The sequence below is a fragment of the Sparus aurata genome, chromosome 16 (genome assembly GCF_900880675.1).
Source record: "Sparus aurata chromosome 16, fSpaAur1.1, whole genome shotgun sequence".
NCBI classification, from domain to species: domain Eukaryota; kingdom Metazoa; phylum Chordata; class Actinopteri; order Spariformes; family Sparidae; genus Sparus; species Sparus aurata.
The window spans coordinates 20,690,883-20,717,086 of record NC_044202.1 but is presented as its reverse complement, the minus strand read 5'-3'; the positions used below and the strand labels follow the sequence as shown (position 1 = coordinate 20,717,086).

General features: G+C 43.0%; 3 protein-coding genes across 3 annotated transcripts; 1 reads left to right on the top strand and 2 right to left on the bottom strand.

The window, feature by feature from the left end:
• Positions 1–2,650: 2,650 nt before the first annotated feature.
• Positions 2,651–13,529, bottom strand: LOC115566274 (mitogen-activated protein kinase kinase kinase 7-like). Its single transcript, XM_030392079.1, has 14 exons — positions 13,264–13,529; positions 11,725–11,835; positions 10,338–10,403; positions 10,035–10,080; positions 9,685–9,823; positions 8,533–8,657; positions 8,303–8,431; positions 7,742–7,872; positions 7,488–7,548; positions 7,265–7,395; positions 7,042–7,180; positions 6,493–6,554; positions 6,185–6,300; positions 2,651–4,806 (listed from the first exon to the last, which is right to left on the bottom strand). The coding sequence occupies exons 1-14, from the start codon at positions 13,327–13,329 to the stop codon at positions 4,635–4,637; spliced, it is 1,494 nt and encodes a 497-aa protein (XP_030247939.1). The 5' UTR covers positions 13,330–13,529; the 3' UTR covers positions 2,651–4,634.
• Positions 13,530–16,401: 2,872 nt separating this feature from the next.
• LOC115597296 (cytochrome c oxidase subunit 8A, mitochondrial) lies at positions 16,402–18,633 on the bottom strand. Its single transcript, XM_030443101.1, has 2 exons — positions 18,361–18,633; positions 16,402–16,735 (listed from the first exon to the last, which is right to left on the bottom strand). The coding sequence occupies exons 1-2, from the start codon at positions 18,475–18,477 to the stop codon at positions 16,640–16,642; spliced, it is 213 nt and encodes a 70-aa protein (XP_030298961.1). The 5' UTR covers positions 18,478–18,633; the 3' UTR covers positions 16,402–16,639.
• Positions 18,634–18,992: 359 nt separating this feature from the next.
• jkamp (jnk1/mapk8 associated membrane protein) lies at positions 18,993–25,565 on the top strand. Its single transcript, XM_030392118.1, has 7 exons — positions 18,993–19,087; positions 19,698–19,777; positions 20,287–20,441; positions 20,620–20,826; positions 21,214–21,395; positions 21,560–21,636; positions 22,584–25,565. The coding sequence occupies exons 1-7, from the start codon at positions 19,084–19,086 to the stop codon at positions 22,800–22,802; spliced, it is 924 nt and encodes a 307-aa protein (XP_030247978.1). The 5' UTR covers positions 18,993–19,083; the 3' UTR covers positions 22,803–25,565.
• The last annotated feature ends 639 nt before the right edge of the window (positions 25,566–26,204 follow it).

Here is a 26,204-nt window from a genome sequence, read left to right as displayed (position 1 = left end):
TCCGATGTATGTTTGTTTTCCGAAATGTTAAATGCCTCAGGAATATGTGCTGTAAATGAAAATGTCCTGACGTCACAAAATTGAGTGAATTTTGGTTGATATGAGTGATGCGAGCAGATGGCAGAGGCACCTCACCATGTTGTCAATGACTTGAGTAACAGTGGCATGTCATGTTTTGGGATGCTTATTTCACTGTTGTCAAAAGATCTGGACTGAAGTGTTGAATGCACTGACCAACTGACAGCGATTCTTCCTGGCACTAAAATAAGAAAACAAATCAATGAAACATCATTCCAGTGCCTGTGAAGTATAATATGGAGATGGACGAGTATTTTAACTGCTGTGCACAGCGGCTGCAGGAATGTGAGGAATGACAGTGAGCTCAGCAGAAAGAGCCCGGACAGGCTCGATGGAAGAGACGGAGATTTATCTGATTCTCTGTAACACGGTCTGTCTAACACACCAGACACACTGTAAAGGTCTGTCAGCACAAAGTTACATCTTTAATCATAGTTGCCTCAACACTGAACACTCGAGCCTTTAACCCTTGATTTCAGAGTTTCCATGTGTCCGGTGATTCTTTAGGCATGAAACATGAATGTCACACTTTATTCTTTTTTTCTAAAAAAAAATAAATGAATATGCTACGACAGACAACCATGCACCACTGCCCTCAACAATCATTAGCACATGTATGGTGTTATGGTACACTGCTGTTCAGACACGCTCTCACTCCTACAGATCAAATCCAGCAGCTCGGTCAGTGGAGTTAAACTAAGAGGCTGCACAGTCAAGTTAGCAAGAACAGAGAAGATGCACCGCCCAGGAGAACTTTCAAACTAAAGCTTCCTGACAAACAGTTCACATTAAGACTTTGGAGTAACATTGTCACTGTTGCAGTCTGGTTAGGTTTAGGCACCAAACATACTTGGTCAGGTTGAGGAAAAGATCAATAGGTCAAAATAACTACATTTAATTTATGTAATGCAGGTTAATGTTGTATTTTAACTTATTTACGTAACATAATCACTCTGGACTGGAGGTAGTGATCATGAAACAGAGGTCCCGACTGTGATGGGAGGCGAGCAGAAGGCTGAGGTCCCGTGTGAGGGCTCACACTCACCATCCTCTACGTCCTCAGCAGCGCCGGCACTGCTGCAGACTTGCTGCGTCTTGTTTTTCTGGCGGACATTCATCATCTCTGCTGTTAGTGCTCTCACTTCCAGTCACATGGTATGTACTTCACTCCTCTGAGGACCTTTCCATCATGTGCTGCTCTCCGCCTCTAATGACAAGGATGATCATGAAGCTAAACGCACAATAGTTAACACGCTGCAGTACATACAGGAATGACCAGTAGCAAGTCAAGTCAAAGTGGGCCAGACTGTGAGACACTGAGATTTTGATGATGTTCAATCAGATTTGGTCTGTCATCTCTGCGCTCCCCTACATGATATCATCTTGTTATAACTGTAGTTAACAGTGCTGTGTCTGATATGGCCATGTCGGTGCCCCTGGAACATCATGATGGATGTTGCTCCAGGACTGTCATTGCAAACCTAAATCCAGAAAAATAGCAATGTGAGCGAGCCATCATTGCTGACAGGGTAACGTATGGGGCTGCCACTCTGGAGACAGCAGGTTAAATGTGATGGATATTGAGAAATGGTTTAAGTGTGTTGGTTTAATCCTACTTTTGCAAAAGTAGGGTGGCCCGTGGTCCTGACGCTTTCTTAAAAACACAAAGACTTTATCTCTGAACGGATATAAAGATAAGTAATTCAGTAAATAGGTAGAGTTCAGTTCATTGTTTTTGGATTTAATTATTATAATTAGATCACCTTCAAGTGCAACTTTACATGAAAAAAAGGTGAAGGTTCTGAAACTCCAGCATCGCGCAGATCGAGTTATCGTGACAACATCAGTGACTTCTGGGTAGAAAAGTGCTCATTGGTTTATTATTATTGTTATTATATTAATTTTGAGAAGATGTGTCACACTTGTTTAATTTTGTTGTACCATTTATAGATATATGGTGCTGGTCCGGCCTGTCTGAGGTTTCTGCTCTGAGTCTTTGATATCTTCATCTCGGACTAACTGCTGGTTCTGGTTAAACTCAAGCGGTCATTATCTTTAGTCTGTGGCTTAACAGGTAAATGAAGTTTTATGACCTAATGTCAGTGAGCGTGCTGTGATTGAGATATGAAAGCATCAAACACATATTTTAGATGACTGAGACATATACACTGATATAACATCATGGGAACAGATGATTCAATAGTATGTAAGCTAGATTTCCACCAAACTTGGATGGAGGAAGTCCTCGGCCAAGAGTAGACCACATAATCTTTTGGTGCAGATCTAGGAGTTTTTTCCCACTTTGTTTATCATTGTGAGATTGGACGTTCATCATCATCATTTGGTTGAAAGAAAAATAAAGAAATCAGCCATGTTTAAGCGGCCGGCGTCTTTGAGTGAGTACAATTTGATGTGGATCCAAATAAAAATCTCAATCAAACAGATCTCAGTGTCTTGATCTCAGATTGGGCTTGACTGAATTAAAGGTTGACTGCTGGTCCTGGGCGGAGGTGTCCCCCCATACGAACAGTAAACCTGCATTAACAGAAGTATTGTGAGTTAAGACGACTGATCAAATACTATAAATGTTTTTTAATGTTGTAAAAGCATATAATTGCAGTCTGTACATTTTTAAAATCACATGAGAAATGTTTTAGGAATTCCATTAAACATGTGGACAAAACAAACTGAGATGATAAAGTGACCTGTACAGAAACAATCTTAAGGCAACGTCTGAACAAATGCATCCAATAAACAGCTCATACCAAAACAATCCAACGTCACAGAACACTGAAGAGAGACTGAAACACATGCAGACTCCTCTGACCCAAATAAGTGCAGTGCAGAATTGAAGTTAATACAAGTGTGTGAAATATAACTGTGTGTAAAAAGTAACTAAAGAGTTTAAACAGATCATTAATCTACAGTCATTTCCATTTCAAACAGCCTTCTTAACAAAGCGTTCCCTTTGCTGCGAGGCAGCATGTCTCTGAAGTCTTGTATTCACAGTAAAACTGGTTTAAAGCGATACCACCCACACTCTAAGTGCCTCGACTCTTTTCATAAAACACCATAAAATGAGTATGATAAACTGAATATATAAAAGTCAGACTTTACAAATCACAATTCGTAGTTTCTTTTCAACAAGTCAGAAAAAGAAAATACAATAAAACAGAGGTGAAATTTGAACCCCGTGAGGAGGCGACACCTGCAGCTGAAGGACAGTCCACGTCAGAGTAGCAGTGGATTTCTTTGGTCCCACCATAATAAATACAGTCAACCATCGACCCCACCACCAAACGTATGGAGGCTCCAGGAAGAAATCTGAGCTGCTATCTGACTTTCTCTCTCAGCTGATTCACCGCTGAAAAAACAACATGAGCTCAGGTTTATTTTAAAGTCAAACTGAACTTCATTTAGCCTGTTTTCTTTATGTTGATCAGACTTGTAATTGATTATTTTCTCTACGTCGCTGTTCAGCAGCGGTAACGTCTCTGGTTTTGATGTAATCTCCATTATTTCTAATCCTGGATCTTTTCTTAGCATTATGACCATCCTGACTGTAGTCTTTGTATTCAGTATCTCTGAGAAAAGGAAACTCCAGCAGCACAGCGCGCTCTGTATTAGCTGTGCAGGCTACTAACCCTGACCCCTGAAGAGGCAAAGCTGGAGAAAATGTGTCCAGACGTACACACTTTTGATCCTGTTCGAGATGTGCCATGAATCACACACGCAGCGTCTGTCATTTAAAAGATCATTTTGCAAGTCGAGAAGTAATTTGTTGTAAAGACATTAAAATATAATCTAGTTTTGTGTGACACTGCTCAGTAAACTTCATGATGTCTCCAGTATACGTCACCACAGGTCACAACAAATGTAGTGACCGCTGCAGGGAAGTTCTGTGAGTTCTGTAAGTTGGCTCATGTACCGGACCGGCTCTACAAGGTCTCCGTGATGGGTTCAAAGAGCGTTTGACGAGACGGCGTCACAGCTCGACTGTCGGATGAGACTGCTTTTTAATATTTTCACAATCTTCATCGGTTTTATGACAAATTGCAACTCAACTCTCAAGTTGAACAGTTAAATTCACAAACATCACACTTGTACTTCATGGCATATTAAAATGGGATCACAAAATGATGTGTCTCTCTCCATAAACCACCAGACGTTTTCTTCTGGAAATAGGATCCAATGGTGCTGCGACAAAAGGGCCGCCCTGCTCACTTCCAAATGAAATAAATGCCAGCTCTCTCCTGTCACTCAACCAAAGTCATGGGAGACGCCCACAAACACGCTTTTACCACAAATGTGTTTTGACAGCTGTCTTATAATACAGTTTATATTTGAATGAAGTTTCAGTTTGACCTTAAAGCTTGTAATCCCACACTCACTGTTTCACTGGAATGGTATCTCTCTAGGTTGTTTTGTAGTGAGATAAATACATTTTTTTCCCCTCTTCCCTTTGCTTCTTTACGGTCAGTTCCTCTGCTCCATCAGAGAGAGAAGGAGTCCAGAAGACGACAGACTGTGTGCTGTGTGCCGCCTCCTGCCCTGTTCTAGCTGTGGTGCTGGTTCTGACTCTTGATCAGGCTCAGTTTGCTCTTCAGACCCTGGCAGTGGGTTGACAGGGTGCTGTTGTCCTCCAGCAGCTTGCTGTGCTCCTGGATGAGTCTGGATGAAGTCTGCTGCTCCCTCTGGTCCTGCTCCAGCTCCAACACCAGCTCCTGTCTGAACACAGGGAGCAGCACAGAGCCCCAGTTACTGCCTGCACAGCATGGACACTTTTGACATGGAGAGGAATTTAACATGTGGGCCTGATGCCTGAGAAGGTACCCTGGTGACTTCTACATTCTTGTAATAGACCGGTAATGTTTCCAGAGGAGATTAAGCTTCTTATGTCACATCTGTCTCTGCAACATTTCCCTTGGCAGTGTGATCAGGGCAACGCAGGTTATAACAGTATAACATTATAACAGTTAATCCACAATGTCACTTCATATGTTTCATTGCATGGATGAGCAAACAAATATCCAAAATCTTAAACAAAGCTGTTGTACTTTGTTTATTGTTCTGAATATTCAGATATAAACAGGACATTTCTCGACCTGTCATTCAGTGATATTCTACTGATGAACGAACTGAATCTGTAGTCTCCACGACTGTCATAAGACTTGTTAAAGTCCATGAGTGATAAAAACATACATGGAGCCAGTCAACTAGGCAGCTGGAGCCAGTGGAGAAACAGACTCTGTTGAACACTGTCAACACAGACGTGATCGATGATCAATGATCGATGATCGATGTTCTCACCACACCCGCAGAAACACACTGAATCCGAGTATTTGATGAAAATGTTGAACTGTTCCATTAATGCAGGAGCAGAGCGACAGGAGAGCCGGCGGCAGCAAACGCCCTTGAACTTGTCTTTTATTCTAGATTATTAAAGCCACACTGGCTCATGTGTCTGAGTAGAAATCAGTCTCTTCATGACTCAGATTACTATTATCTCCCTTTACAATACCTTTACGTTTTCAGTACTTAGTAGCAGGTCACATTTACACCTGCCTTCAATTTGTGTGGTCCCAACAAGTGATTCAGACTGACAGGTAACTCATTTATAGGAGAGTTTTGGTGATGCATCATCAGTGCTACATGGACCCATACAGGGAAATTAAATTCTGGTGATTGACAGCAAGTTAAGCAGCACTGAACCCGACTTAAAACTGATGATGAAATGTATTGCTCCAGACTGGAACTGGACCTCCTGTCTTATAAATGACAAACAGACAGAAACAGGGTGAACTGTAATATTACAGTGAGGATGGTTACCATGCATCACCCTGCACACTGTTTCCAAGGGAGAACCCCTGTACCATTGCACATACATGTTACCATGGTTACCAAATGAATTTGCATACAGAAATATGTGGGTTGGATGAGCAGTGAGTTATGAAATACAGACGTGGCCGTCTAACAACAGCAAAAACTAAATGTTCAAATGGAACATAATCTAATGGTGGACCTGGACAATGGTGACACTCCTACGGACAACACATCAGGGAAGTTCTGGGATTAACAGTAGGATACAATGTGTGACTTGACTTACTTCCTCCGGACCAGCTGAGCGATCTCTGACTGAACTTTGAGGTACTCCTGGGCCATCCTGATGTGCTGCTCAAACACAGCCATGGACTCTTTGGAGTTTGGACACGGAGCCAGAGGCTGGAAGCAAAACAGACAGAACTCAGTGATGAACGTGTTAGAGAGGACACATTACAGCTGTGACCATGTAACCAATAATAATGATGACAATAATAACAATAATAATAATAATAAAACTAATAATAACAATAATAATGGTGATGATGATAAAACTAATAATAATAATAATAATAATAATAATTGTCAACTTACCTGTAACTGGTGATCCAGTTTCAGGTAGGCCAAGGGGATGGAGCTGTCTAAACCATTGGTAGCTACAGACACACAGACACACACATATCCGTCATTGTCAGTGCATCAGAGAGCACACACACACCTGCACAGATACAACACTGACAGGTTGCACTGTGATGCCCCTTAGTGGTGCAGTGTGGACAGTGCAACATGACTCAAGGTGTTGACTGTGTAGTCATCGGGGAGAGGTCAGCCTCCAGGTAAACTCAACCTGTTGAAGCAGGAGTCAACAAGTTCTTTGGAAGAGAGATGACTACTCACCCAGGCTCTGTCACAGATATTGAACAAGTGCATAAGTGTGTGTGTGTGTGTGGTTTATGGTCTGGTTTGATAACTGCATGGTGAGATAATCTGAGAACCACACGCTGTTTGGCGGCACGTTAAGTTAACACTAAAATACAGAGCATTGTATCAAGAATGATCTGCTGTTAGCATGCTATTGTTAGAATGCTAACTGCCAGAGTTTTGGGTCTGACAGCAGCTTCGGTATCAACTCTTCCTCCCTACCTGTGGGGCTAAACGTCATCCTCAGCTCTGATTGGCCAGTGGTGGTTACAGGGCTGGTGCAGGGGGTGGGGCTTTGTGAGCGTCCTTGTTGACTGTCTGTACTGGACACCCTGGACAGACCTGTACGTAATGTGGCTGTCTGAGAGGAAAGACAAAATGTTGAAAAGACGGACTGGGACATGGCAGTATAATGCTAGATGGTTAGTGTGTGTGCCTTCATTACCTTCGAGGGTTTGAACTGAAGTGGAAATTTGGCCTCAAAGCTCTTCAGGGTTTCTTCTCTGCCGACAGAGTTTCTGTGTTCCGTGTTGTCGTCACTCCTGTTACTGTTGATGGTGTATTCGGCATAAGAGCCTGCAGACAGAAAGACAGACTCGTGAAATCACGGACAATGACCTGAACACAGAAACAACGACGCACCAGTAGAAGCTACGGAGCTGCGTTACCTGCGCCGGTGGCTGAAGACTGGTGAGGGAGCTTGAGTGGTTCATCAGAGCCTGGGAAGTACTGAAGATCCAAACACACCGAGAAAGCACTTTGAGAAAAAGCTCATCGCAGTTTGGCAGTGTGTGCGAATAACGGTTTAATCCTTGATCAGTTTGTCACAATCAGCTCTGCCTGCTGTCCTCTAAAGCCAATTCATATGTTAGCTGTAGTTTGTTTACGCTGCTCGGAGACACAATGTGTGTGACGCGACTACCTTCATGAGATTGCTCATGGTGTTCTTGACCTCCTCCATGGACGGCCTCTGGCTGGGTTCTTTGTCCCAGCAGCGGGTCATCAGAGTCTCTATGGGCTCTGGCAGGTCTTTGATCAGAGGAGGCCGCGTACCTGCGTCACAGTAAACAACACGACATCACAATAATGTCTGCCGTGCCTCCAATGATCGACTGAGAATCTAAAGTCAGTCTGGGGCTGCCTTTTCATCCAGTCATCTCTATAAAGAATATAACCAGAACAAAAGCAAGGGATGAAGAGGCGCCCGCTGCACTCCACTCCCCCATGTCCCCTTTAGCCCAAAATGACACTGGGTGACATCATCTTAGGACAGTTAGCAGATTTTACACAGTTATCACTTAATCACACGTGTAATCGTATGCCCCAACAGCTGTAAACACATGTTGTCATTCCAACTAATGTTCAGTGGGATCGTCAGGTATAATGTCAGCACTTCACGTTAAAGTGATTTAATTGACCTTGAACAAAAAGCACATCACCGGAGCAGCCGCTATAGATGCAGTCGGTGCAGGATGTCGCTCACCTCTGTGGACGGCCCACATTATACAAAAAGCTGAGCCGCCAATCTCGTCGAAGGGTTTCTTGCGCGTGATGACCTCCCACAGGATGATGCCCCAGCTGAACACGTCACACTTTTCACTGTAGTTACTACCTGAGGAATACACGGCAGAGTTTGAGTGACCGTGCTGAGGACTGAAATCATCTTTGGAGTTTAGCTGAAGTTCTGGCCAAAGCTCCACAATGAGGGGTTACCTTCAAACACCTCTGGTGCCATCCAGGCTGCGCTGCCTTTATTGTTAGTCATGTAGGTCTGAATATCGCAGGCTGTTCCGAAGTCGCATATCTTCAGCACAGTGCCTCGAGCTACAAGGAGCAGACTGAAACAGTACAGCAGACAGGGATTAGAGACTTACAGTATGTTAAGACACCATCGTTCCTTTTCACACTGGCCAAGAAAAACCCCTCTTACACCTGCTCACATCTGGCTTTTATTTCCTCCTGGGTCAAGTAACTCTGCAGCAGTCACGGGAAGTCATCGCCTACAGCTCCACTGTGATGTAAACCCAACACCCAGGTGGACACAATAATTCATTCCCCGCCTCAGGGGCGACGCTGCGACGTGTGTTGAAGTTAATAAAACTTCCGGCTCATTAATATCTTTCCATTCATCTCTATCAAGTCGCTCAAAAATTGTACGGTCAGGGCTGCGTTTAAAGAGAGACTCAAGTAAAGATATTGAGAAGGTAACCACTGTTTGGGGCTTCTGTCTGAACCTGGTCAGCTGGCTGAGCCGGACTGAGCGTGTGCAACTCTCAGCAGAGATCAGACAGAAGCTTCCGTATTCAGATCTGGAATAAACAATGTGTCTGATTCAGAATAGTATTGGTTTAAACAAATTTAACATCTCTGAATAGTTCTGATGAGGTATATGATCTGCTGCCTTCTACTGTTCCCTGTTGCTCTGGCGTGTTTGTGATGACGAACGTGACACACAAAGAAATACAACAGGAAGGAAAACTCGTCCACTGGCAATGTGCAGATTATTAGAATGTTTACCCCATTTAAAGTACCTGCATTTAACACCAGTCTGGGTAGACAGTTGTAGAAAAATAATATTTACGAGAGAAAAGGTGGAAAAAGACTTCAGTTCCTTTGCAGGTATTTGGTCATAAACCAAAGTATTACATGAAGAGGGCACTGGATGAAAACAGTCAGAGGATCTGTAAAGTAATCACCATCGTCCTCTGGGAACCATGAATGTGTGAACTAAACATAATGGAAATCCATCCCATAGTAATAATAATAATTTTTCAATGAAAAATCAAGTTTCAATCACATGAGACCAGAGGGAAAGTCAGGGGTTTTCAGAGTAACGTCTATGTGTTGGATCACAGAGAGACTTACTTTGGTGGTTTGAGGTCCCGGTGGATTAAGGCCTTTGGCTTCATAGCATGCAGGTAGGCGACTCCCTGGGCACACTGCAGACACCAGCTCATGGCGTGGGCCGCTGTGTAGTGGGGCTGTGGGTCTGCACTGTGCAACACTTTGAGCAGGGGACAAACAGACAACACCACGATCACACTACTGCTCAGCTCGAGTCCTTATATCCTTATAACTTTCATGCTAGTGGTGTTACAACATCTCCACTGAAAACAAATGATAACAATAATGTGATTCCAGAATAAAGTTCTAGCTCAGGTGTTGATCGTGATGCCACGTCAACATGAAAGGATTTCTCACAGACATTTACTCACAGTTATATAAAGATCCACATTCTGCATACTCCATGACCAGACAGACCTGAGAACACAAATCACTTTACCTTAGCAGTGAAGGCATACTTATTGAGTGTATGGTGTTTTACACACAGTCTGTGTCCTGACACTGTGTTATCTCAGTGAATGTGACACTGTACCCACCAGTGAGAGTGCTACTGACATTTTTTGAAATTGTTTAGCAGAAGCGTAGTGAGAGTTTTATTCTACCAACTGTGCGTTACTCCGCTACTAACTTTACGTCCTCTCTCTGTTCCACGCCGTTGGGTGTTGTATACCTACTGGATTATCACAGGAGCCGTACAGTTTCACGATGTTGGGGTGATTCACTCTGGAGAGCTGGCGGAGCTGTGCACAAACCAAAGATACATGTTACCATCAGCATGTTCATTCATTCATATTCATTCTCTGTCTCAGTGTCTGTTTCACATTGGAGCATGTATACACACTACTCAATATAAGTGAGGGATATTGTGCTTTGCCCAACAGTAAGTGTTGCTTCAGTGGTTTATGGGGTCAGACCCAAAACTCACACAAATTAAGTGGAAGCTTTTAATGAGCATAAATGTTTGTTTGGGGGCACGGGTACGCCCCAAACTTTATTAACAATCAAGAGAAACACTCCAATATCCCAGACTAAGTTTGAGCAGTGTCTGTCTGCATACACTCAATGTCTATTACGAGTGTTTAAAAATCAATCTTGACTGATTCAATAAGTAGACAGGAGTGTAATGTTGTGGTACGAACCAGGGTCCTTAATCACACTGACAATAAAAAATACATTAAAAATAATATGTCAAAATCATTCATTGCCATCAACCACTCGGTAACTTTTACTATTGCTCACAATGGCTGAAAACACCAAGAAATATTAAAAGGAGAGGGTACTCCAGATTAAAAGGGTTAGCTACATCTCTAAAACGTCGCACTATAAAAAGACTTGTGTCATTCCACAGGTCAGGTGGATCATTACATTAGCCATCCATATGCCAAACACAAACATGGCTGTGATGGAGGACGTAATGAGAGAACGGGGCCTGAAACAAGCTGCGGATGTCCATCAGCTGACTTTCACATCTCCCAAGTGTCGGCTGTGGATGAGGGCAGGCCGCACGTGAAGAGGAAACACTGCACAGCACTTTGAATCTGTGTGAACACGTTCACAGAACACAAAGCTGGTCCTTGCATGTCTGATCACCTTCATGATCTCGCTTACTTATTCCGTGATCAGACAGTTCCTGAGTTCAATCCAAACAGAACCCATTTAACCTCCTTTACATGTGAGCAGGTTAAACTTCTTGTTCAGCGAGCTCGAGCTCAGAGACATTTTACTCCGGAGAACTTTGGCTTCTGTTCAAGTGGGGAAAAGAGGTTTGATTCAAAACAGTTGGATTTGGAAGATGAAGTGCTCTGTTGTTATTGGCAACGACTGTCAACAGCAGTAACACTGATACTTATTTTACAGGCTGCAGGACCACGCAACAGTTGTCAAACATACGGAGACTCGTGCTCCCACTAGTGACAGTGCTCCTCTCCAAGTTAACTCTACACGCCTTTCTCCACTAAATGTACCGATGCTGTTGTAATCGTGGGCTGCTGCCGCACGTCTCGAGTACAAGGCCGGCCGCAGGTTTCGCGCTGCACAGGAAACAAAAGGTGTTCACAGTACCTCAACAAGGAAAGCGTTCCTCTCATTCTCACTCTCAATGGTCTTGATTGCCACATCCTTTCCTTTCCATATGGCCTTGAAGACAACTCCAAACGTCCCTCTGCCAACAGCCTGAAGAAAGACAAAACGACAGTATGATATTAAATTACATTCAACTCATCTGTACTTATGTAAAGCATCACTTCTTTGAGTATCATACTTGTGTGTCAGTATCTGTCGTGGCAAGTGTCGTACTCTGCTAGATTTCAAGATCCAGAGTAACAGAGTAAAAGTCAAATCTTGATAAACTTTGTGAGAATGGGACAAAACAAACGGAGCCAAGTCAGCAGCTGCAGCCGGCGAGCAGCAGCCGGCGAACAGCAGGAGTGCAGATGTTTGTGAGAGGTGGTCTGCCTCGGTGACACTGGCACTACTCTCTCAGCTCTTTGCACTTATTGTTTTTGTCCCGTTTCTGGTTGAATATTCATAAATGATAGTAATTAGGATGGGTTAGCGCCGGCAGCGGATCATTTTTCACTGGACTGGGTTGAAATGTGTCCGTTCATGCAGAGACTCTCAGAATGATTTGCAACACGTGTTCATTTAATAGTTGACGCTGAAAGTTTACAACAACATAATTACATTAAATCACCTTTTGCCAATAGATGCACTAGTTTCCACTCACTCCTGATTCTGTGTAGTATTAATAGAGGCGCAGGGTTCTTACTAAATATGGCCGCGGAACTGAAACAAAACAAGATTATTTTGAACGTAGGTTTTCCCAAGGAGGATAATTTTAATGAGTTTGAAGCGTTTTTATGTGAAAATCTTCATTTCATGACAAAATAAATCAAAGACGTTAATTTGGTTCTTCATTATTTAATTGTTTTTCAAAATATTACTTCGAGGTTTTCTATCGTCTGATACCTGCTGAAAGCTACAGCCTGTAATGGCTTCGTTTGTCGAATGATCAAACTTCAGAAATTCATCATTTCAACCCTTTTTACAGTGTGGCTGCAGGATTTCACACATTTTTATGCGATTCTTTTTAAGATAATCAGAGCGTGGAGCAGCAGCAGGGGGTCCGAGGGGGCCCAGCTACTCCTTTTGGCCCTGGACACCCTGAGCAGATTAGTGTGCCCCTGGTAAACATACATCCACCCTACAGATCAGCACAGGGGCTTTAAATGCTAGCTTGACTGGTCTTTAGAGCCCAAGAGGGTGTTTTCTGCCCTCTGTGCTGTCAGAAGCACTCCTGACAGTAGTCCCGGTGCACAGAGGACGACAGCCTGCCCTCAGTCACACCGGGGCCTTGCTCTGGAGGGTGAAGGCTGAGAAGTTAGTTGCTGCTGTGCTCACACCTCATGTCATTAACATGCTGTATGTGTGTGTCCACGGACAGGACGGGACACACTGACCGCATTACACGAGCAGAGTCACTTCTAAACGACCTGTGTCTGTCTTCTCGCTCTCCAACACACAAATACGTAGCAGCACGTAGGCTCCACTTCCAGGGCACGTAGCCCAGCGAAGCAGCGCCGACGTCCCAGTAAACTTTACCGCTTCAACTTCGATGTCTTCATACTGGATGTCCTCGAAGACACAGCCCGCTGGAGTCTCCACCATCGCGGCGGAGCGGCGACACTCCTGGACGCAGGACAGCGGTGCTGAGGTGTCAGAGCCGCCGCGTATCGGGACAAAGATCCAGCTCGGAGGGTTTCTGCTCCTGCCCAACAGCCCGTCTCATCTGTTGCTGTAATTCAGGAAGTAGCAGCTTCGTAGCAGCTTAGTTGCAAATGACCCACGCTGGGCCGCGGCCCGTGAACGCCTCACCGCACAGAGGAGGGAGGGGTGAATGAATGCATCAGACGGTGGTGTGGATGGTTTCAGACAGCAGGGGGCGACAGAGAGCCTCCACAGCTCACACAGGCTGACTGTGGCTACAGTTACCTTCTGACTCTGGAGAGTGAGTGCAGAACATGTCTGAGTGGAGCTCATGTCCCGAAACACAACAACATCATGTCATTGTCACCTCGTGTCCCCACATCCTGTCCCCCTGAGTCAAAGTTACGAGGCAGAGCAGGGGCAACACTTTTGCTTTCCATATCAGCACTCAGAAACCATCAGCAGTATTTGGGTACATGTTGGACCTGTACGCAACATGTTGACACTCAACAAATGTTGTTTTGTTGTGTGTTTTTTTTTTTTTTAGAAACAACAAGTACAAATGTTACATACGCCTCCAGGTGAGGGGCAACTGTGACATCACATCAGGATCAGAATTATTTTATTTGTCGAGCAAACAGAGACATTTCTGTGTCAAAGCATCGAAAAGGACAGTTATATTACAATAAACAATAATAATAGTAAAAAAGAAACAATATAATAACAAGATAAGAAATAGAATAGACTCATACATAAAAAAAAAATGTTATAATATGAACAGTGTAATTGTAAACAGTGTGGCAGTGTATTGTTATTAATAAATAATAAGTATGGGATTTGAAAATTGCAAACCAAAATTGTAACCAAGCACATTATACCTTCATACTATATAAATATCCCAAAATCCAGAACACAGATAAAGTTGAAACACTCAAACAGTTAATTCCACTGTAAGATGAAAGTGTTGGTGGAGAAACTGAGACTTTGTAGTTGTAGTTGAAGGCGGAGTAGGATGCTCTCTGACCACCTGCACCACAAGTCTCATGGTCCTGTCTTGTTTCTTGAAATTAATTTAAGCCGTGAACCTGTTTTATAGGCACCAATACGAACCTTCAATTAGCTATTTTCCATTGCCCCTTTACTGCAACATACAGCTGTTCATATGGCGCCCTACCTGAAGAAATCTAAAAAAGTCCATGTCCCCCTCTTTAAATACTCGACATCTGCTCCTTCTGCCTCATGAGAAATCCTGAATCTGTGATTAGGCAATAATATGTCATTTCAAAGGTTTGACTTCCTCACAGAATAAGTCTCCTCCTTCATAAACGCATTCAACTGGAGGAGCAAGAAGAAAACCACATTCTTGACCGGAGCAGGGCTTTGAATGAATTCATCCTAATCTACAGAGCGAAATGCCTTCTCTGCATTTAACCCATCTGAAGTATTCAGGGCGTGGGCAGCCCCTGTGCAGTGCCCAGGCTCTGCTGAGCTGAGGCTGGACACAGATCTGATTGAAGCTGTTGGGCTCTTCTCTCTGTCTGCCACCTGAGGAGCACTTTACTCCAGAAGGAGCTGTCCTCCTCATATAAACTTTCAGGACTCCTCTGGTTCTGGTTGAAGTCCTCCGAGTGTCCTTCCCTGCACAGAGTCTCTGGCACTTCCTCTGGGAGAAGCTGAGTGTTGAGGTGTAGGCAGGGTAGCATTCTGAACAGAGAGTCTCTCCACAACAGCAGTGGTTCAGGTGTTTGCAGCAGTGCAGTCTTTCTGCACACTGGGCTAACGTTACCTCATTGCATTCTGCAAACAGCTGTGTTTAAACATGAGGAGGGCTCCAACACATCTGTCTACAGGGGCCAGAATCTACACAAAATAAGTTGTTTGTAGCTGCTTTCAGCTAATTTCTCAATTCATGTTGAACATTGAATTAAATATTCAATGTAAAGTCACCGTATTGTTGGGTTTGATTAACAGAAGACTCTACAAAAGATGTTATCTAAAAGTCTGCCCAAGGTCCTGAGATGATGTGATCACACCACAGCGTGGCTGGTTATTTATCACCACAGGAGAGAGAGAGAGAGAGTGTGTGTGTGTGTGTGTGTGTGTGTGTGTATGTAATCATGGCAAAATGTCCTCCTGTTGACACCTACTGTTGTGGCAACCAGCCACAGAAACGGTGAACAGATTATGATGTAGTATATTGCATCAGTTATCCTGGATCATCAAAGTATTGGTAGTCATCACCTGTTTCATCTTGTTTGGTTCAGGAGATAAGAGTTCCACAATGATTGAGCTAGAAAATAGAATTGAGTGCATGCAGGCTTATAAATCTGATGAAAAGAAAACACATGCACATCTTTCTGCATGTCCAACTACAATTTCAGTGTGCTTGTACTTTACTTGGGTATTTCTGTTTCATGTTATTCTAGACTGCATTTCTGAAAACATTAGCACATATTTGAAGATGCAATCTGTAACACTATCATCAGCACACTGTGAAGGAACAGGTTTTGACATTATGACGTCTGTGTATTGCAGAGCTCTCTAATGAAGTTAGTATGTTACCAGCTACTTTAAAGTCATGACGATTTATGAAATTACACCACATTCATTTTAAAAATATGCAGTAAATATAACTGAGAAAAGGCATATCCTGCACTCTGAGTACACTTTGTTAATAATCTGATCTGGTTTTGAGGTCTTTTACTTTACATTGTGTGATTTATTTTTTTCTACTTCGTATCTCTCACGACTGCTGGTTGGCGCCCTCATACTAACCCAGAGGATGTAACTGAACGGCAGTATTATCTGTGAATCTTGACCCTGTATTTTCATGATTTAGATCTCTCCTGACAATCAGCTGATCCCGTTAGAGTCCTCTGGCTGCATGAAACCAACCAACTGTTTCATGGGGAAGTCAAGTTCACCTGAAAAATCTACTTTAAATGTACCTATTAATATAAAAAATAACCTGTGATGTTATAAATAAAAAGCCTTATCAGACAGAGACAAAATATTCACATCAAAGCGATATAGTTGTGTTTAAAATTTTATCTTGTAACATACTTGTTAAGAGGAAAAATGTACAATACAATTTTCAATGTATTGAGTTGGTTTGTATCCAGGATGTGGAGTGGAACTGTTGGAGAGGTAGAGGAGTGAAAGTAAAACTTGTTCCATATTCTCTGCAGAGAAGCATAACATGATGGTCCCAGGTTGTCACTGGAGACAGGAAGCTGGATGCGCCCGCCATGAGACTGTTAAAATGTCCACTTTAATCTTTCTTCTTGTAGTCCTCCAAGTGAGCCAGGATCCACCCGGACGGTGCCAGGATGGCCATGGAGAACATGCCAATTCCGACGACAGTTTCCTGTACAGGAGACAGAGAGGAGACCGAGTCAGCCGAGAGCCAATCAGCGTCTGTCAGTGTTAACCCTGCTGCCCTCAAATTGAAATCACTGCTCATGTTCGGTTTAAATTTTTTTGAGCACTGTTCAGATCTGCAATGTTAATTTGGGCCGACCACACAAAATCTTTGTATATACTTTTATATCTGTCATTCCTTTTCAATGTGCTGATGGGAGCGCTGTGTCTTTCATATCCCAAAACAGTCACATCATAAAGAAACTATACTGAAATCTCTTCCACATGTTGGTGATATTACAGGCAAGCTGGTTGTGTCCTCCACCGTCTGTGTCGGAGTTTAACACATAGACACATACTGATTCGCCCACACAGTTCACCACTCATGTAAAACATGTATTAACTGCAATATTCAACCATCATATTTTGAAAAGAAGTGTTACTGCCAGTGTTACATCTGCTTTCACACTGTGTGCAGCTCTGGTAGGCCATGTGCAAGTGGAGTCCGTTTAAAGTTAACTTTATTGCACTTAACTGCTTACAATTATTTGTGTTGTTTTGTTTCTTTTACAAAACACATGGCTAAAAAAAAAAAATCAATTAAACCTTAGTGCCTATTGTATCTATAAAACAAGTTTATAGACTTTAGTCAGTGTTTGTATTTAGTAGCTAGTGAACAATGAGATGAACCAACCTCAGTGGGTTCTGCAGGTCAGATTTAGCAGCTACTCAATATATAATATAAAAGATAACAACAGTAACAGAACAGAGATTGAATGTGATGTCATCAGTTAAAAACATTATACACTTGTATCAGTAATCTCTTCAAATGGCCTCCTCTTTGATCAAGTGACTTATGCTCTTTGAACAGAGACAGACTCCACCACCTTCTTCTCTAGACTCCATCACCTATTCTATGGATGTCACCACCTCTTCTCTAGACACCTAAATATCTTCTCTAGACACCACCACCTCCTATAATGTTCCATGTTATGAATGTTAACATGTTCCTGAGTAAACTCCTCGGTGACGCCTTAAGCTCACATTACTTTGTCAGACACACAGTTGTCTGTGTTGTGTTAACTGCCACCACTAATTCAGACTACCTGCACTGCAGAATAACAAACATGGGTCAGCTACTCTGTTACTTCTAACATGTACACCTATCATCCAGTCTCACGTGTCATTCACCTGACACATGCACTGAGATGGATGTAAGCAAAGGTCTAATTCATCCCCTGAAAACGGATTTTAATCTTCATGATCGTGTATAGTAGCGACACATCCCGTACATGTTTTTAGAAAAGACTGCAGAGAGCAGGACAAGTAAGACACTTCCGGTAAAGGATCGTTGTACTGGCGAGGCCGAATGTCAAAAGACTGACTGCTAACTCAGTTTCCACTCACGTTTGTGCGACTGTCACTAAAAGTGTCGGCATCACTAACGTTACACACTGACAGTCTTATAACATTATTAACATTGTTGACTTGGACACGTTGGACACACTTATCATGGAAGACAGGCGGTGAACATAAGCCGCAGGATTCGACCTCGTCAACCAAGGACAACAGACGGCTGCTAGTTAGCCGTTCAGTTAGCATGGGGTTGTTAAGCAACTACAGCAAATTTACCATTGGGCCGACGGCGTCTTTGGGCGGTCTGCCGGAGACATTAGCCCTCTGGGTGACTGTGTGTCCCCGCAGGACAGGCACAGCGCGGCGGGCGATGGTCCTCAGGAGCAGCGGCATGTTGTTGTGTTAGCGTGAAGAAGTCTTCTCAACTGAAGGAGCTGGTTTGCGTGAACAGGAAGTGGATTAACAGGAAGGTCATTTGTCTTCTTCTCCTCTCCGGACGCCACGTCCGAGTCGCACAGTGCCACCTACTGGATGTCTGTGTACATGGAGGTATCAATATGTCCTCGGCAGAAGAAAGTAGATTTACCGTAATATGTGGCTTTATCAGCATCACAATATATCTGAATCAAGTTTCTTTCTTTCTTTCTTTCTTTCTTTCTTTCTTTCTTTCTTTCTTTCTTTCTGTTTGCCAAATTGACGATCAAATAAACATTTCAAAATGTGCTGCTTTGAACGGTTCTGGCTTCTGAAATTCGTGGTTGTGTTTTATGTTTATTTTTAGTCATTTGATGTAGTTGTTTGTTTTAGTTGAGGTTAGGATCAAACCCCAGTCGAAAGGCTTTTATCCGATTTTTACTGTAGTCCCTGAACTACCGTGTCGGGCCGTTTTTGCACAAACTTCCTGTTTGTGATACGTCATTTCCGTCCCCATCCGGTTGTTGGAACAGATGAAGACACCGCAGCACAGAAGCCTTGTTTTAACCACGGTTGGCTTTTACAATGGGTAGGTTAGGGTTGCGTGTCATTTTCACATTTTCATCCGCTGATGTTCGTCTTGCTGAGGCAGTTTGTCCGCCATTTCGCCCATCAATGCTGCGGTTTTATTAGCTAGCTCAACTGTGGACTAGCTAACAACATCTGACTGCAGGGGCTACAACAGCTCACATCATTTGTACGATGCGTCTCTTTAGGTCCTGCAAAATAAAACGACAGCTGGATTCATGGCAGGTCTAGCAGCGGTCAGTGGAAGCAGTGTAACGTCCCAGCTGCAGAGTTTTGGTTCAGTTCTGTTTGAAGCTAGCCAGTTTGTGGTTGTTGTCTCGAGCTAACCCAGAAAGCTCTCAGATTTAAACAGCTGTCGTATCCAATGGACCTAGACGCACATCGTGTTTGTTTTCAAAGAAAGAACGGTTGGAAAAGATGGAGGAGAGGAGCCTGACAAATACGCCACACATTAAAGTAACATACGAGTTACTGGTGAATACTGTTGAGCTGACCCTGTCAGATACCGTGGAACCTGGACACACTCACAACAAGTGTATGCTGGAAACGTACCTATAAGGAGGTGATTGTGCTGTTTTCCAGTGTTGACTGCTATTTGTGTGTCGTTGCAGCTGGAGCCATGATTTCAACGTGTCCAGGCCTGTACTGTGGCAGGATGAGGGTCAACGGATCAGTGGAGGGAGACTGTGGTGTGAGTACCACACCTTGTGTCTGACTGGGGGTGGGGGTGTGTTGGACTGTATGGCATTGCAGTGGTCATCCATTATTTGCCCCTTGTATGTATATAAATTGAGCAGAAATAGCTGAAACACCTTTAAATGTAATGCACCCTGTAACAACCACTACTCGCATAACCTCAACAAAAGACACAAAGTAGAGTTCTCACCACATCTACTGTTACTAAACATGCTGAATGAAGTGAGTCTCTGTTAAGAGCTTGTTTGTTTCTCAGCCATTGATCACGATATACCCACTGGTCAGTCACCAGGCGGCATACAGGGTATCCACTTGCACTGCCATTTTCAAGAAAACACCTTGAATGCAAATGGTGTTTTTGTATCCATTTTAATAGTGTTCTTGCGGTGTAAAGTAAGTGGTTTAGGTTGAAGGGAGGAGGGAATGAGGGGGAAGTGTGGCTGTTGGTGCAGTGAGTGTTTGGGTGCCTGGATTGGTCTCTAAATCTCTGGTCTGTGCCGCCAGGTGTGTCCTCGCGGAGAGCGGACCAACCTGCAGAAGGTGTGTGAACGCTGCACTGAGTCCCCTGAGCTCTACGACTGGCTCTATCTGGGCTTCATGGCCATGTTACCACTGGTGCTGCACTGGTTCTTCATTGAGTGGTACTCTGGAAAAAAGAGGTGGGGCCACACAGGATTAGTGGAAGTCCTTCAGTAGTTTTTGGGTTTTGGACAAAGTTTATATATATGATCTGTCTGTGTTTTTAATGTCGTCCTGCATCTTAAACATATCACACAGTAACTTGAATGATGACTAGAGGTGTAACAATTCTGAAACTGTCTGTTGTTGTGCGATCAGTTCCAGTGCCCTGCTGCAGCACATCACAGCCATGTTGGAGTGCAGCGTGTCAGCTGTGGTCACCTTGCTGGTCACCGAGCCGGTGGGAATGCTCACTATCCGGTCCTGTCGAGTCCAGATGCTGTCAGACTGGTACACCATGCTGTACAATCCAAGTCCAGACTATGTCAACACGTTACACTGCACCCAGGAGGCCGTCTACCCGCTGTAAGTACTGACGACGGGGGGGCGGGGGGGATGAAAACCTGGGCTGAGTTTATTCCACAATTAAAGACAACAAAGGCAGAGCAGGTCAAGTTGTTTGTAGCTTGTTCTTGGCTCCTGACCCATCTGCGAGTCAACCAGAAATGTAACCTGCTAGATGTTTTATTCCCTCAGATGATACTGGATGTGAGATCTTTGTCTTGAGTTATGTGTCATTTAACATGTCCAGACTATCTAAGTATTGTTCTTATATAGAAACTGTATTTGCCACTGTCCCTAAGCCTTTTTCCTGTTCCTGACTCCATCGTGTGCTCTCCATCGTATTGTTACGTGTCGTATGTTAGCGCTCATTATCTAGACTGAATTCTCTCTCGTCTGTCTCTACTTCAGCTACACCATTGTGTTGATCTACTATGCGTTCTGCTTGGTGCTGATGATGCTGCTGCGTCCTCTGTTGGTAAAGAAGATAGCATGCGGTCTGGGCAAGTCTGATCGCTTCAAGAGCATCTACGCCGCTCTCTACTTCTTCCCCATCCTCACTGTGCTGCAGGCCGTGGGAGGAGGTCTGCTCTGTGAGTATTCACCAGCTGCAGGCCTTTACTGCTGACTTGGTACCAATGTTGAATGTTTTTAACTCATGCCTTCAGGAGTCTCCCTGTGATTATTGCAAAACTAGAGCTGCAATAACAATAACTCTGTGTGGAGGTTAACCTGTGCAGCTGTCTGTGTGTTTCAGACTATGCGTTTCCCTACATCATACTGGTCCTGTCTCTGGTCACACTGGCTGTTTACATGTCTGCCTCTGAGATACAGGTAATAACACACACTGCACTCACTGCCTTTGTGATCTGCAGCAGATTGAGTACCTTCTCCATACCTGTAGTTTAAAGTAAGACATTTTCAAAAGAGTCCTTTGGAAGTTTATGAATTTGATATTGGGTTGATGGCTATGTGGCTATGTGCCATTTGTGTAATTATATACTTTTTTTTAAAAATTATATTGATTTTATGCAAAAGAAAAATCTATAATTTTCAACAGTTTTCATTCATTTGATTCAGGGTTCGTACGGGTGCTTGAAATAATTGAAAGTGCTTGAATTTCAATGTTGTGTTTTCAAGGTCTGAAAAGTGCTTGGATTTTAGTTTAAGTGCTTGAAAGTGCTTGACATTATAACTCTGTCTTTCACAAAATTGGGATCAGACTGGATAATTAATTTCTGAAGTTTTTTCTATTAGAAAATATAATTTTAGATGTTTACAACATAATACAATGTACATAATTGTGATAAAAAATGAAGAAAAAAATCATAAGTATATATATTCCTTTAGATACGTATTTTACCCCAGCATTAAGGTGCAGGAAAATCTTAAAAATGGCCCTTAAAAGTGCTTGAAAAGTGCTTGAATTTGACCTTGAAAAATGTGTACGAACCCTGTTGATTGTATTTGTATGTTTGTAGTTAAATTAACATCTGAAAATGAGGTGGACAACTTCTTAATAAACTCTATTACTAGTGAGGTCACCATGAGGACCTGTCCTCACTCTTCTCCTTCCACTGTTTCTTAGTATGATTGCAGGGAATATTCATGTTGTGTCTCTAGCATTTCAAGCAGTTCAGTGAATATGTTAGGGTTTATGTTAAGCATTTCAGAATCCCTGAATATTCAGTTTGTGATTATATGAAGCAGTTCTCCCAGTATTACTAATGCTAACCTGCTTCCATGTGTGCCCCCCCCCCCCCCCCCCTTCACCACCACAGTCTTTTAAGAACTTGGTTGCTAAGAAGAAGCGTCTGGTTGTCCTGTTCAGCCACTGGCTGCTCCACGCATACGGCATCATCTCTATCTCCCGGCTGGACAAGCTGGAGCAGGACCTGCCGCTGTTGGCGCTGGTGCCAGGTCCCGCCCTGTTCTACATAGCCACAGCCAAGTTCACTGAGCCCAGTCGCATCCTGTCTGAGGGCGGCAACGGACACTGACGAATCCAGCATCAATGACTTTTTGACAAAACGACTGACAGCAGTTTGTTTCAGAGCTGGGCTGGGTGATATGGACATGAAATAATATTGCAATATGTTTAGGCTGGATTCAATACACAATACATGAATCTCATGAATCTGACATCTCCTCTTCAGTACTTCATAAATGCTACGGCCGAGACAAAATCAAGTATCACAATATTTATGACCAAATATTTTGACATTGTAGGGACGACTGTTGCTAATTTGACAAAATATAAAGACAATATGTTTTTTAAATCGTCATCAGTAATGTGGATGTAAGGTAAGAAAATGACTCGACTTTACTGTAACACTTACGTTATATCATGACACACTAATATCCAAAATCTAAGATGACGTTTAATCTGATACGATGATAGTGACAGATACCAGTGCGCTGCCCAGCACTAGTCTGGATGGTGTTCAGTCTGTGGGTTAATGTGATCAGTCTTGCTCAACCAGTTAACAACATGAAGTGATGACAGGATGAGGGGCTGAGCATGACTCAAAAGAGTTGTGCAAGTCCATTAACAGTTACAGGTGGACAGCAGGTGGTATCTATACGTTTATTTATGCAATTCCAGTTATTGATTTGTGAACGGAACGGGTGGTTAATGAGTCGTTCACGCAGCCGATTGCTGTCTTATTTGACCAGTTTAACATACCAGTCTGCTGGTGGCGGCTTGACTTCATGGACACTAACTCTTTACTCTTTGTTTGAACAATCTAAGTTAAGAAGTGCTCACATGACTGTTGGCATGGTTGCAACTCACGTTTGTATTCATTCAAGTAGACTTAAGTGGTCAATCATTTTAAATGTAACTCTCCTATAGTCCATATAGATAATGACAAGTGGCAGTGATAAGTTACTGTACAGAAGTGATGTGTTAATGTCTTTTAATGACTCATTTAAAAACGGTTCACAGAGATGAAAATGTTAGAGTGAAGGAGCTGCATCCACACAGTGTGTAGCATTTCTTAACTAACTACTTTAAATCCTGTTTTTTGGAAATGAAAGTCCAAGTCAAAGTTCACGATTCCCATTTTATCTGCCTGTTTTTCTTTCATTTGACATGATGCCAAAGTGTGTTTAACGTTTTTTTGTTTTTTGTTTTTTTAAGCATGTTTGTGCGTCCAGTAGATTTTCTCTGAAATACAGTAAATGTTATGAATGAAGATGAATGATGCCCTGGTTGCCCTGGATGCTCTGGACGCATCAGGTCGTGGTTGAGGAATTTTAAAAATGTAACAGAAGTACATCTCAGACACATCCAGCCAGTTGAGGTATAGGCCCAGTGTGTGCTGCTCATTTATTACCATTACGCAGGCGTCAAACAGCTGAGCGTCCATATCTGAGAGCAGCCACACGTTGCTGTCCCGACGTCTCCGTCTGAACGAAAACACACGCTGTGGAAGTGCTGCTGCCAGCTTCAACACATCGAGTGGCGACGTGTCTGAAAGCTGCTGTGCGGCATTTCCCTGCCAGTCAAATTAGAGGGGCCTGTTTTCACTCAGATGGGGAGGGGCACGACACAAGTACACAATACTCAGATTTGCAGCTCTCGTCTGTTTTTCTGAGGGAAATCCCAGGTACTGAACAATCCAGTTCTGACGTTTTCTCTGGAATCCTGTAAAATACTGAAATATGAAATACAGCCAGCGTGAGGCTGTATGACAAATATAGCTGTTGTAGGTCAAAAGCTGCCTGAGATTGATCTTTCCTACGAACACATGAAAAAGTATGATGGTCACAAACATGAAACAAGTGGCGCTGCTGTAGACTGGACTGATCAAATGCTGTCTGTCTGTTATTTAGGCCCTTATGTGAGGCTGTTTTTCCTCTTTGTCCTGAAACAAGCTCTGATCCTTCAGATGGCCTTCAGTGGTTCTTAACTTGAAGCTTCTATTGTGATTTATATGTATATTGTTGTAAATACTGTATATTGTAAATATTTAATGTATTGATTTTCAGTAGGATTTGCTCCATGCACACAAGCTCAAATTACAAACGAATGTTTCTATTTAAATCTCGTGCAGCATCGTGTGCCCGTCTGTTATTGACCGTGTGTAGTGAACGTTGTCATCATGAGCTCAGCCATCAAGTATTTATGAGTCACCTTTTATGAGGCTCTTAAACACACATGTACCTGCTGACTGACAGAGAGAGCCAACGTCGACACGAGACTTTTCACTCACTCATGCTAATCTGATCCAGCTCCACACAACACAATATACAAAGCACGCATAACCACAGCAGCAGCCCGTGAGCAGCTGCAGCTCTGCTCGGCTACATGGGTAAACCGAGCTGAGTGAAGATCTGAACATGTAGAGTAGAGGGTTTTAACTCAGCGTAGTTAACCAGATTGCTCTGCGAACCTGCTTCTTGAAGCACTGGGTGTGTTTGCCTGATTCAATCCTGTCTACGATGTTAGAAAGTACAGTGTACGTGCCAAATGTTGCGAACACACGCGCCAGTTGGCCGTTGCCTCTTAGGTAAAGTTGAGCCAGCTTGAAAACTTTTGCTTACAGCATGGAGTATTGTCTGAACAAAGTCCACTCTAATTTCTGATGTAAGTCTGTGAATCAAAATGATTACAGTCGAGCAGTGAGACGGTTTTTATTGGGAACCTACTTTTCCATTTTTCCAACCCACCTTGTTTTTCTCTTCCATGTGTTCTTTGTCTCTCTCATTCATTATTTATCTTTTCAAACAAAGTCAATATTAAAAAATGTATGACAAAATGATTAAGTGACTTTTTTAAAACATTTAGGTGGAATGTGTCATGAGTCTGTATTAAATATAAATACAAGACATGAGGAGCTTTTTCTTGTCATGTGGTTATAGAAAATGTTAACGGAGCACATTCTGGATCATCAGGAAGTGGAAACACTCCGGGCCACATCAGCCTGTTGTGTTGTCACAGGCGTGTTGGCGCACATATGATCAGTTTATGATGACTTGTTTAAATACTTGACGTTATGTTTAGTAGTTATAATTAACTTCACACTACAAAGCTACAGTACTGTAATGCACTTTCACCTGCATGTGAATGCATCCCTTACAGAGAGCCAATAATATGAAATGCACTGTGTGTCATTTGTCTGGATTAAACAGATTTCACAGTGGTGCAAAACATCTGGATATGGTGCCATAACGAGTCCAAACTTGCAAATCTGGGTCTTCTTCAGAGATAACTGGGTCAGAACAAACACCTGTTTGTGTGAACCCAGAGCACATCAACCCATTTTAAATCATCTCATTTTGATATCATTTTAATGAGGTTCGTGAAACTGAGCTAACCTCAACTAAAGTTTCATTGATCATCAGACCAATGGAACCGTAAATCATGGTATCTAACTATCAACATAATGATGGGAGTC